The following is a 12,611-nucleotide window of genomic DNA, read 5'->3' as shown; positions in this document are numbered from 1 at the left end:
ATAGGAAGTGTTCTTGCACCTAAAAAGTGGCATTTAAAAAAAACATATATCATGGGTAGATATTCTTCTTGCAGCTGTGGGATATGTCAGGATATTGACTGGAATGAATCATAGGGACCACGTTACTCCAGTCTTGGCCCACCTGCAGTTGCTTCCAGGCACAAATAATAATGTAATAATAACATCTGATTCATATACCACCCTTTGGGACAACTTAATGCCCACTCAGAGCGGTTTACAAAGTATGTCATTATTATCCCCACAACAATAATCACCCTGTGAGGTGGGTGGGGCTGAGAGAGCTCCAGAGAGCTGTGACTAGCGAAGGTCACCCAGCTGGCTTCAAGTGGAGGAGTGGGGAATCAAACCCGGCTCTCCAGATTAGAGTCCTGCTGCTCTTAACCACTACACCAGAGTGCTGGTGTTGACCTTTAAAACCCTATATAGTTTGGGAACAACATAATAGAAGGGCTGCCTATGCCTTTATTAACCTACCCAACAACTGCAGTCATTCTCTGAGGCCCAGCTTCAGGTGTCATCTTTTGAGATTGGGTAGGTGGCAACCTGGGTGAGGGCCTTTTTGGTTATGGCCCCAAAACTCTGTAACTCTCTCCCCAGAAGGAACTGCCTGTCCCTTTCTGTTACAGTCTTCCGACAGCTGGTGAAAATTTTTGAGTTGTCTGGCTTTCTCTCAGTGATCCCTCCTTCCTGCCCAATGTTTTAATTGTTGTTTTTATGTTTTTGTATGTATTTTAGCTCTGGTTCTAATTGTTTTAATGATGTGGCTTTTGTTGGTTTTAATGGTTTTTAAGATACGATTTTATTATGTATGTTTTTAATTTGTTAGCTGCTTTGGTGGCTCCTATGAAGGCAGAAAGGCAGTATGAATTTTGTTAAACGAGCAAACAAATAATCCAATTAATGCTGCCTCCAGAATCCTACACTTCCCTTCACGCACTAATTGGGCCATGATTTCTAAGCAACAGAAGTTCTTCTGCGGTTCCGCCCACCCCCACCCCTGCCGCCATATAGCATTTGGCCATAGCTCAGGCTATATCACACAGTCCCAGTGGGTTGTTGTTCCTTCAATTAGGGCAGGAGCATGTGTGGAGCAGTGGTTAGAGTATAAGACTGGAACTTGTGAAGCCTGGGTTCAAATCCCTCCTCTGCCATGAAACACACTCATCAACCATGGATCAGATGTTGTCTCACAGCATAATCTACCTCCTTGGGGGGGGGGTGATCATAACATAGAGGAGGGGGAAATGCATACATGCATCAACCTGAGCTTCTTGGAGGAAAGGTGGGATAAATATTGTAATAAGAGTATTTTATTCTGGAGTCATATGCAGAATGTGAGCCTTTGCAACGGGCAATTTGTAATGCTTAAAGAATAATCAAAATGTTGTGCCTTGGCCAAACCAAATTGGGAACTAAGCAAAGCCAAATTCCACAACCTGTACATATTAGGCATAGTTTTTTGTGTAGTTTGTTTTTTTAAAATTGTAAGCCACTCCTCTGCCCCAATGAGAATTCAAAGCAACTTGCATTTTAAATATTCCCCCAAGTCTGAAGGATATACTGTAGGGGCCCCAAAGTTTTTGAGTCTGCAGGCACCTTTTGGCATTTTGAGAAGCCAAATGCAATACCTCCCCACTCATGTTGCCGAAAGAATCACAGAAGGGGAATAAAAAGAAATGAAAGAAAACTTGAGAGGGGTGGGGAGGAAGGGAGGGAGAAAGAGAAGAAGGAATAAAAAGGAGAGCCTGAAGGAATGGAACCAGACTTTAACTTAGGAAAGCTCATTGGACACCATAGCATCTTTTTACTAAAGGAGTAGAAAAGATCAAGAGTCCAGTAGCACCTATAAGATTAACAACATTTGTGGTAGCTTTCGTGAGTCACAGCTCATTTCTTCAGATATCTGAAGCTCCCTTCTTGGTATTTGAAGAAGTGAGCTATGACTCACGAAAGCTCATACCCTACCACAAATGTTGTTAGTCTTATAGGTGCTACTGGACTCTTGTTCTTTTCTACTGCTACAGACAGACAAAACGGCTACCCATCTTGAGCTATTTACTAAAGGTTTAAGTACAGTGTCTGTCGGCAGTATAATTCACAAAATGCATCTTTTAAGCACATGTTTTGGCCATCATGTTTAGTCGTTTAGCTCTTCTGGGAGGAAGTTATTAGTCATATTAATTTTGTGTTAGAAAACTCGTTTATTTTTAAGGATGTTAATGTTAATGCACTGTTAAACTACTTGCCTGTCTTTTGGAATCTAAACGATGGTCAACGGAAATGGACCCTCCGTGTCCTTACAGTTGATAAAAGACTTCAGCATTGGAAAGACAAAAGCCCAACTCCTGTAAATCACTGGATTGAAGACCTTATAAACTTAACAGCATTTGAACATATCTCATATAGAAGGCAATTGTGTATGGACTTACTTTTAGATATTTGGAAATCTTTTATAGAGATCTATGTATAGATTTGCCAGTGTTTTTGTAGCCAGTACTTACTTACTTACTTACTTACTTACTTTCTTTTTCTTTCTTTCTTTCTTTCTTTCTTTCTTTCTTTCTTTCTTTCTTTCTTTCTTTCTTTCTTTCTTTCTTTCTTTCTTTCTTTCTTTCTTTCTTTCTTTCTTTCTTTCTTTCTTTCTTTCCTGTTTTTCTCTTGTTTGCTTTTTTATTTTTGTCATTTTTTGCAGTAATAAAATAAATAAATAAATAAATAAATAAATAAAAGCTCAGGTGCTTATCAGTCCCCCTGATCTTCCAGTGACTGGTGGTGGTGGAGAGTGCCCTCAAGTCATAGCTGGCATACGGTGACCCCTGGTGGGGCTTTCATAGCAATACACTAACAGAGGTGATTTGCCATTGCCTAACTCTGCAACCCTGGTCTTCCTTGGAGGTCTCCCATCCAATTACTAATCAAGGCCGACCCTGCTTAGCTTCTGAGATCTGACAAGATCAGGCTCACCTGGGCTATCCAGGTCAGGCCCCTCCAGTGACTACAGCTGCAGAAAACCCTTTCCTTTGAATTAGGGCAGCCAACAACAAGCCCTGCCTAACTATGGTTCTTCCCACTTTCTGGAAAGCTCACTGGGTTCGAGGGGAAGTACTGGTGGGTTCCATGGCACCACATGGAGGACCCCTGCTATACTGTACTCCACCAATGGTGGTGCCAGCCTCTGGTTCGAACTGCCCTCCCTCAGTGCAGGAGGCCCTCCCACCAGTGGAAAGGCCTCTTATGTTGGCCGAGAGCTGCTTGCATGAGAGGAAAGCACCACCGTTAGTGGAACAGATTCGTAGAATCCAACTCGATGTAACCAGTGACACAGAAAGGACATTAACTTGCAGTGGAAGCAGCGCTGCAGTTAAGACGATTTGGTTTGCACGAATGATGCTGAACTAGGAAAATGGAAGAGGTTGGCACTGGAAATAAAAATAGATTACTACTAGAGGCTAAGAGCCAAGCTACAAATGACAAATTACACGAGGACTGCACATGAAGGGAATCGCAGTGTTTGCTGGGAAGATGAGTTTTAAAAGAGATCAGAAGGCTTTGTCAGTTTCTCCTCACTCTGGAGCCAGGGAGATCTCTTCAGAGGGTTTGTTAATTTCCTCTTAGATCCCCACAGCTCTGTAGAGAAGGGAAATTGACAAAGCCTTCCGATCTCTTTTAAAACTCAGCTTCCCAGCTAACATTGCGACTCCCTTCACTTGCCGTCCTCATGTAATTCATCATTTGTAGCTTGGCTCTCAGACAAACTTTACTTGGCACCAGAAGCCTACAAGGATGTTCCCAGGTGATCATCCTTTGGGAGGGAGTTTCGTAAATAGGGCGCAACCAGAAAAGGAGACCTTTCCGGTACCAAAGGTAGGGAGGGACCCCAGAGAAGGGCTTCCAGTGACCGTCTCAACAGATAGGGAAGTTCAGCTTGGAGGAGGCAGCCCTTCTTGCAGAATAAGAGCCCTGCTGGATCGGACCAGGGGTCCACCTAGTTCAGCATCTTGTCTCACATGCTGACCAACCAGTTACCATGGAGGGTCGGCAACAGGGCAAAGTTGCTGCAGCCTCCTTGGTCCTGGTATTCGGAGGCTTGCTGCGTCTGATAATGGAGGTACCTTTTTCTCAATGTGACTAGTAGCCATGGATTGAATATGTACTCTCTGAATTGGTCTAACCTGCTTGTGACTATCGTTACATCTGCTATGCATTGTAGAGTCTAATTCATTTTGCTTCATTATCTAGTATATTGCATTATGTATGTTTGGTCATCCTGGGAATGGCAAGGGTAGAGAAGGCTCATCCCAACCTCTGTAAAATTTCAATCATCCTCCCGACTTCTGAGATTTCAGCTCTGCCTTGACAGTTGCAAGCACAACCTTGCATAAGGGCTAGAAGCTTCTCTTTTTTCTAATGGGAAGCTTGAGTTACACGGGGAGCTGAATTCCTCACCTAGTATTGAATTCTGTGCTTTTTCTGTGCCCCAAAAGTGTTGCAGCATTTAAACAACGTTTTATTTTGAAAGCTGCAGCCAGAGTCATCTTGAGTCTCAGAGACAAATTTATCCGTGGAATGCAAGCCAGCCACCGCCTCTGCTTCGCCCTCCCTTAAGGAATAGTACTTCTGTCTCTGTCAAATTTTTAAAAGTTGCGTGGTGAAACTGCAGCATGCTGTGGAGAGAGTGGTTTGAACTTCCCAAAAAATGGTAGCGTGTGTGTGTGTGTGTGTGTGTTTTTGGTAACTTCTCGTTTGCATTCCCTGGAAGGCATTTTCTGTGTGCAAACAGAAGGCTTGATCTTTGCACTCAGGTTGGCCAGGCCAAGCTATTCCCATCGCTGCCTGTTTATATGAAATCCAGTTTGTTTTTGCAGCAAAAGCATAAGAGACAGCTTCATTCTTCCCTCCCTAAAGAGCAAAAGAAATATTGATTGGAGTTTTATTGGGCTGTGCAGACTGTAGTACGTGGCTCTCAGGTCTCTGACATCCACAGTGGGTGTGAGGTTTTGATCCTTCTTTGCAAACACACATTGAAGAAGCAGGCAAAATTGGGCTGATGCTCAGGTTGCCAACTTCCAGGTGGGACCCAGCTATCTCCTGGAATTATAACTGATCTCTGGACAACAGAGACCCCCTAGAGAAAATGGCTGCTTTGGAGGCTGGACTATGTAGCATTCTGCCTCACTGAGGCCCCTTCCCAAGCTCCTCCCCCAAATCTCCAGGAATTTCCCAACCCAGTTGGCTACCCTAGCTAAGGAGACTGCCAGTCACATGACTTTCTTCTTACCAATCGGGAGCCATTTAAGGTTCAGCAGAAAATATCTCGGTATTGCAAATGCTCAAGGAGAAGGGTGGCATAAATTAATATCTCCTTTCTCCTCTTTCTCAGTGATACTCCTTCACTGGATATAACTTCAGTAACATAGCAGGAGAAACTGTAGCTCAGTGGCAGAGCACCTTTTATTTATTTATTTTATTTACTTTATCTTTTATCTTTATTTTATTTATCTTTTATTTATTTTATTTACTTATTAATAATCACCTTTCTTGCAGAAAATCAGAAGATTACAGAATATAAAACAATGCACAAATGCCGAAAGACGGTCATTAAACAATGCGCTAGGACCAGGATCACAGCATTAGAACGTGCTGTGAGCTTTGTCTCACAGAAATTTATATCCTGGACATTTTTGTTGGTCCTTTAAGGTGCTACTGAACTCAGATTTTGTTCTACTATTCCAGACTCGGAAAACAGCGTTGGAAAACAATGTGATCAACAAACTTAAGGCAAAGCATACTATAAAACTGCAATACAAAGGCAGAGAACAAAGCAGTAAAAGCAAGATAAGCTCTACAATAATCATTGCAGTAGACTATAATTATGCTACAGTTCTAATCCTTTTATAAGATTGCCCTCCTGAATATTTCTGCCCCGTGCATTCTGCTGATTAATAGACGCTGAGGACCTTCCTGACCTCCTCAGGTCATTCCACAAGGTGGGAGCCACCACAGAGAATGTGCGCGAACGGGCAGTTGGTGATCTTTCCCAGTTGCAAGGTGTCACCTACAGAAGTTTAGTTTAGTTTTAGTTTATTTGGTGTTTAACCCGCCCTCCCCACAAGTGGGCTCAGGACGGGGTACAACAGTCATAAAATACAATTACATAGCAGATTCTACAATAAAATTCAGCAATTAAAATTATTATATATACAAAAACTTGATATAGTTGGTTACACGTTCCTGCCACCAGCATACAAAGAGGAGGTAGGCAGACACACGAGCTGTACTCGAATACTGGAGACCGGTGGGAGGCTCAATGATGGCCCTGACGCTGGCCTCAACTGTAAGCCTGGTGGAACATCTCCGTCTTACAGGCCGACCAAAATGGCGGGCCTGAGTGTCCACAGACAGAGTTCCACCAGATTGAGGCCAGGACCGAAAAGGCCCTGGCCCTGGTCGAGGCCAAACGAGCTTCCCTAGGGCTAGGGATCACCAGTAAGTTCTTACCTGCGGAACGAAGCGCTCTCCAGGGCACATACAGGGAGAGACTGTCCCTCCGGTATGCTGGTCCCAATCTGTTTAGGGCTTTAAAGCTTAAAACCAACACCTTGAAACAGATCCGGAATTCCATGCGTTTTTTGGGGTGAGCGAAGCTGTAAAGTGTAGCAGCTTCACCATGCTAATAACCATCATGGCATCTATTCTCAGTGAATCCCACAAGTTAATTACTTGCAGAGTAAAAAAAGTACTTCCTTTTGTCCGTCCTGTACCTATTACTCATGAACTTCATTGGGTGCCCCTGAGTTTTAGGGATTCTGGGAGAGGGAGAAAAACTTTATCCCCCAATGCATAATTTTCTAAACCTCAGTCATGCCCCCCCCCCAATTGTCTTTTTTCCAAATTAAGAAGCCCCAGGCTTTTTAGCCTTCCCTCATAGGAAAGGTGCTCTAATTCTTGATCTTCTTAATTGCCCTCTTTTATCTACCCGGAATCCCTTTCTGAACAAAATGTTTCTGCTAAGGAACAATTCCCTTCCTGTTTGTCTTTTATAAGTCCAAAATAAACCTTGCAAGTTAATGTAGGGGAAATGCATGTCTGCGGCGGGGTTCCAAAAAGTCTCTTGTGCCACTTTAAAATGAATGGAACATCCTAGTTTTTTTTTTTTTTTTGCTTTAATGTGGAACATGCTTAAGGGGTAATTAAGGAAGAGATATATTGGAACAAGCCTCGATCTAGTTTGTTTGGACGATAACTACAGTCTAACTACAGTTGATTGTTATGCTACAGTTGATTGTTATCTACTTCCCACATTGTGAAGGGGTTATTTTCCATACAATCAAGGTTATAGAAATATAATGATCACTGAAAGAGAGCAAAGTGCCTGTGTTTAAAATTATGAGCCGTGTTCAAATTAGCAGTTGCTTCACCTGACCCTTAGGAAGGGACGCACAAGTGACGTACATGTGTATAGTGAGCAAAATCATGCCCACGAGCCCCTCATGCTGGTCACAGTTTGTGAAACTCCAGCTTGTGAAATTCATGTAAATTTGGTGATGGAACCTGGGGAGAGAGGGCAGGATTTGGGGAGTTACCGCAGCAGGGTATAAGACTCCACGTAGACTCCACCTTCCAAAGCAGCCGTTTTCTCCAGAGGGAACTGATCTCTATTGCCTGGAGATCGGTTGTAATTCCAGGAGATCCCCAGCCACCTCCTGGAGGTTGGCACCCCATTTCTGGCATATTGCATGTTCAGACAGTAAGCTTCATGCATGCAGCCTGAAACATGACTAGATTCTCAAGTGCGATCTTACTCTGTGCGCTGCGTTTAGATGGCTTTAATGTAGTGAATCGGAGAGATGGTGCACCACAACATAAGCTGGGAAGTTCTTGAGCTCAGCGCTATTCCCTTCCTCCAATATGGAATTGTAATACAGGCCTACCCTGCAAGGTGGTGGTTCTTATTACTGCAATAATGTATGATGAAGCATTTGAAAGGTCCTGTTGACTGGCCTTCTCAACAGAACCCTGCTCAAAGGACAGGCAGTCTTGCAGCTGTATAACTCTAGTTAAACTAGGACTGTGTGGATCATGCTTTTCACTCGAATTCATGCTCATACTGTTGAAGTATAGCAACATTTCATGCTCGAGGAACAAAAAAATGAGATCCTACAGGGGATAGCAAACTCTAGTTAAGACAGGACTGGAGGGGGAGTACCTTCTTTCTAATAAGGGTTTTTCTCCATGCCTGTCTCGAGAATGCTACTTTTAGAACTCTCTAAAACTCTCAACTAGCAAGACAGCAAGATGTGTTCCTTGTCTTTCCTATCCAGTTTGTTAGTTCAAAGCTTTTGTTACTCTTATTCAGTTCAGTGTCCTGACTGCTGCAAAGCCGCTCTGCCAACATATTCACACACACACACATCCTTGATTTCCAACCATGCTGTAGGTTCATCTCTGTTGGGCTATAGAGTTGAGGGACAGTTCTTCCCCACTGCAGATCTGGTTTCAACTAATGAGGGAAGTTGAATCTGTGAGGGCCAAGCTACAAGTGATGAATGACACTTGAACGGCAAGTGAACAGACTCACGTGTATTCCTCCCTGTTCACTTGCGCTTCACATAGTGATCACGTGGAGCACAAGTGGAGCGCAAGTGAACAGGGAGGAATACACGTGTGTCTGTTCACTTGCCAGGCAAGTGTCATTCATCACTTGTAGCTTGGCCCTGAGTGTGTGGCTTTTCCTTTTTTTTTTATAGATTTTTATTTTTTTTAATTCCTAAACTCATAAAACTACAAAAGGGAAAAAGGGAGAACAAGGGGAAAGGGAAGGAACAACATATTAAAAACACACACTACAACTACAACTACAAGTCTTGCATTCCCTTCATAATACAGTTATTTAAAGTTAAACTTTCTAATAAGCCGTTAGATTGGTAGACCTTATAAAATACAAACTACAGTCAGGATCAGGTCTTCTCCCCCCCCCCCTGCATCTCGGTCGCAGCTCTCTCTGAACAGCTATAGTAGCTGCGCTCACTGCCTCCTCCCCCCTCACCCCTTCAGATTCTGGATCTTCTCCTTGCTGAAACTCTTGATGATTAAACACAAAGTCCCTCAGCTGTGCTTCTGATATTATCTTGTAGGCTTGATCTTTATAACTGAACCAGATGCCTTCCAGAAATAACCATTTGTATTTTATTTCACGCTTCCTCAGAAGAGCTGCAAATCTGTGGCTTTTCCAAGGACTTACATGCAGCAAGATCAGGATTTGAACTTGGGCCTCTCTGTTGGGCTGCAGAGTCCTGTTCCTAAGCAATATTTGTCCCACCCTATGTCTTTAAACTTAAAAGCAGCTCTTTTAGAATTCGTCTTGAAGCAAATATCCAGATGTGAATCAGAAGGCAAAGGGAAGAAGACTCTTGGCAACAGGAATTCTTAATGAAAATGTGGTTTGCTTGTTTGCTTGTTTTTTTTTAGGGGAAACCGGAATCGGCAAATCCACGCTCATGGACACTCTATTCAACACAAAGTTTGAAAGCGACCCTGCCACTCACAATGAGCCCGGCGTGCGGTTGAAAGCAAGAAGTTATGAACTTCAGGAGAGCAATGTCCGTCTGAAGCTGACGATTGTCGACACGGTGGGATTTGGGGACCAGATCAATAAAGACGACAGGTAATGCGAACCTCTTGCCCTTGGGGAGTGGATCCTATGAAGGTCAGAGAATTATGCATATTAGAGACAAATCAATAAGATTTTTGTACAATGATAGCTGTTGGTGTGGGCTTCTGTTCAAATAGGCATTCCTGGGTGGTGTTTGGTGTAGTGGTTAAGAGCGGCAGGACTCTAATCTGGAGAGCCAGGTTTGATTCCCCACTCCTCCACTTGAAGCCAGCTGGGTCACCTTGGGACAGTCACAGCTCTCTTGGAGCTCTCTCAGCCCCACCCTCCTCACAGGGTGATTGTTGTGAGGATAATAATAAGGATAATAAGGGCGGCATGTAAATCGAACGTCGTTGTTGTTATAGTCCCATGTGAGAGGACTGTACCATGTTGGGAAAAGCTCTGATTTGTCTTTGGCTGACCGTCATTATTTTTCTGTGAGATCAAGTTATACCATTCCTCATACCCTTTCCCTGATCTCCTGTTGCACTCCACATCCAATTTGTGGTCAGGAATTGCTGTGGCTCAATGGTAGAGCTGCTTTAGCATAGTGGTTAAGTGGTTGGGATGCAAATCAGCACTCTGCTGATTCAAATCCCACTACTGCCATGAGCTCAGCAGGTGGCCTTGAATAAGCCACTCCTCTCAGTCCAGCTCCCCAGCTGTATTGTGGGGATAATGATAACACTGACTTTGTTCACCACTCTGAATGGGGCAATAATCTGTCTAGAAGAGCCATATATAGGCACATGGTGGTGGTGGTTATTATTAATAAAGCTGCATTTGCAGAATTTAATGTTAGGCATCTAGAAACAGCGGTGGGAATGACCTCTCTCTGTCTGAGTCCATGTCCAGGGCAGGCCTTGACCATAACCTGAGGCTCTGCTGTCTGTGTTCTAACTTGGTATAAGGGAGCTTTATATGTTCATTGACTATGTATACTGAGTGACTGTGGATATTGGGCCTGTGTTTTAAGTATGTGTCCCAAAGGCACAAATCTTTTTACTTTAAAAAATAAAGTTATATGATTGACTGATTTGTGCTGACAATATTGCGATTTATCTAGCTCACTCATTTTTCTCCTGCTCCAACTTCTGAGAAGCTCAGAGAGGCATATGTGGTTTGTTCGTCCCCATTTTTATCCTCGTGACAATCCTGTGAGGTAGGTTAGGCTGTGAGACGGTTACTGGCCCAAGGTTGCCCAAAGAACTTCTGCTTTGTGTTAGTGAGTCCTCTGAATTTTGTTAGATTTAGGCCCAATGGCACCTTAAGCTTTTGAGAGTCAAAGCTCCCTTCCCTTCCACTGTATCTGAAGAAGGGAGCTTTGTCTCTCAAAAGTTTATACCGTGAAGATCTTGCTGGTCTTTAAGTTGCCGTTGGACCAAAATCCTGATGTTCTACTGGATAATAATAATAATAATAATAGCATTTGATTTATATACCACCCTTCAGGACAACTTAATGCCCACTCAGAGCAGTTTACAATGTCATTATTATCCCCACAATAACAATCACCCTGTGAGGTGGGTGGGGCTGAGAAAGCTCCTAGAAGCTGTGACTGACCCAAGGTCACCCAGCTGGCTTCAAGCGGAGGAGTGGGGAATCAAACTGCCTCTCCAGATTAAAGTCCTGCTGCTCTTAAGTGACTGACCCAAGTTCACCCAGCTGGTTTCAGGTGAAGGAGTGGGGAATCAAACCCAGCTCTCCAGATTAGAGTCCTGTGCTCTTAACCACTACACCAAACTGGCTCTCAGTTTGAGACCAACATGGCTACCTACTTGAAACCAATTTTTGTGCACTGTACTGTTCTTACTGCATTGTTTGTAGTTATAATCTGCCTTGAGTCTCAGTGAGAAAGGCGGACTATAAATGAAGTTGATAGTAGTTCATCCATGCTTTTTACTGCCACTTCCCACATTTTTCCTTTGGACACCAGGAGAAAAAGGAGGATCCCTTGAAAAACAGTGTTGCCGATGCTGCGACATCACTTCCAGGTGAAAACCCAGAAGTGATGTCACGTACCCCTGAGACACTCTAGGAATTTCCCTAGCCTCTACCATAGGGGTTTGGAGGATTCATAGACAGTTGCATGGTTGTGTGTGATGTTATGTCTGGTTTTTCACCCAGATGTGACATCATAGCGTCAGTACGGATGTCTTTCAAGGTCTCCCCCACCCCTGCAAAAGCTCCTGACATTGGCTGACCCTGGTCTAGCAATCCTAACTCAAAGCACTAATAGCAGGGCTTTTTTTCTGGAAAAAGAGGTGGTGGAACTCAATGGGTTGCCCTCAGAGAAAATTGTCACATGGCTAGTGGCCCCGCCCCCTGATCTCCAGACAGGGCAATCTCAACTCCCCTCTGTCTGGAGATCAGGGGGCGGGGCCACCAGCCATGTGACCATTTTCAAGAGGTTCTGGAACACCGTTCCACTGCATTCCAGCTGAAAAAAAGCCCTGCCTAACACTATCTGGTTCACTTGTAAACTCTTTGCCAGTTAATCTTAAATACATATATCCACTCCTGGGCCTCTTAAACCTCCCTCCTTACTTACTAAAATTTCCTCTCCCCTTCCCAATTCTCATCTATTCTAAAGGCCATTTGAAAAGACTTTTGTGTTTGCAGCCAGAAGCCATTATTATCCCTTTATCATATTCTCTAGGTTGGAGCTTTCCTGACGCCTTGCAGAGAGGTGTGTGTTTGTGTGTGTGCATACGCACGCAGATACTGCAGGAGCTCTGTGACCGAAGAAATATGGAAATTCCCAAGACGGGGTATAGTGGGAGGGCAATCGTTGGGAAAAGGGAGCAGGTGTTCCGAACAGCTTGCTTTGCATTTCCTTCATTCAGTCAGGGTTGTTCCCAATTTTCTGTCAAGGCCTTCCTTGTTAAAAGTTTTTCAGAGCGACTTGCTTGAGTAGGAGAGCCGTTATCTTCATTGT

The 12,611-nt window shown here is 43.7% G+C and overlaps 1 protein-coding gene across 3 annotated transcripts in view; it reads left to right on the top strand.

Annotated features, from left to right (window-relative positions):
* Positions 1 to 12,611, top strand: part of SEPTIN11 (septin 11) — a 123,986-nt gene that overhangs the window by 58,873 nt on the left and 52,502 nt on the right. For all 3 annotated transcript variants that reach the window (XM_054989669.1, XM_054989668.1, XM_054989666.1), the window contains exon 3: positions 9,490 to 9,685. In XM_054989669.1, the coding sequence (XP_054845644.1) occupies positions 9,490 to 9,685 (196 nt within the window). The remainder of the gene's footprint in view (positions 1 to 9,489; positions 9,686 to 12,611) is intronic.

This window comes from Eublepharis macularius, chromosome 10 (assembly GCF_028583425.1).
Source record: "Eublepharis macularius isolate TG4126 chromosome 10, MPM_Emac_v1.0, whole genome shotgun sequence".
Lineage (NCBI taxonomy): Eukaryota > Metazoa > Chordata > Lepidosauria > Squamata > Eublepharidae > Eublepharis > Eublepharis macularius.
The sequence above is the reverse complement of the archived record's forward strand: the minus strand, read 5'-3'. Positions and strand labels throughout refer to the sequence as shown.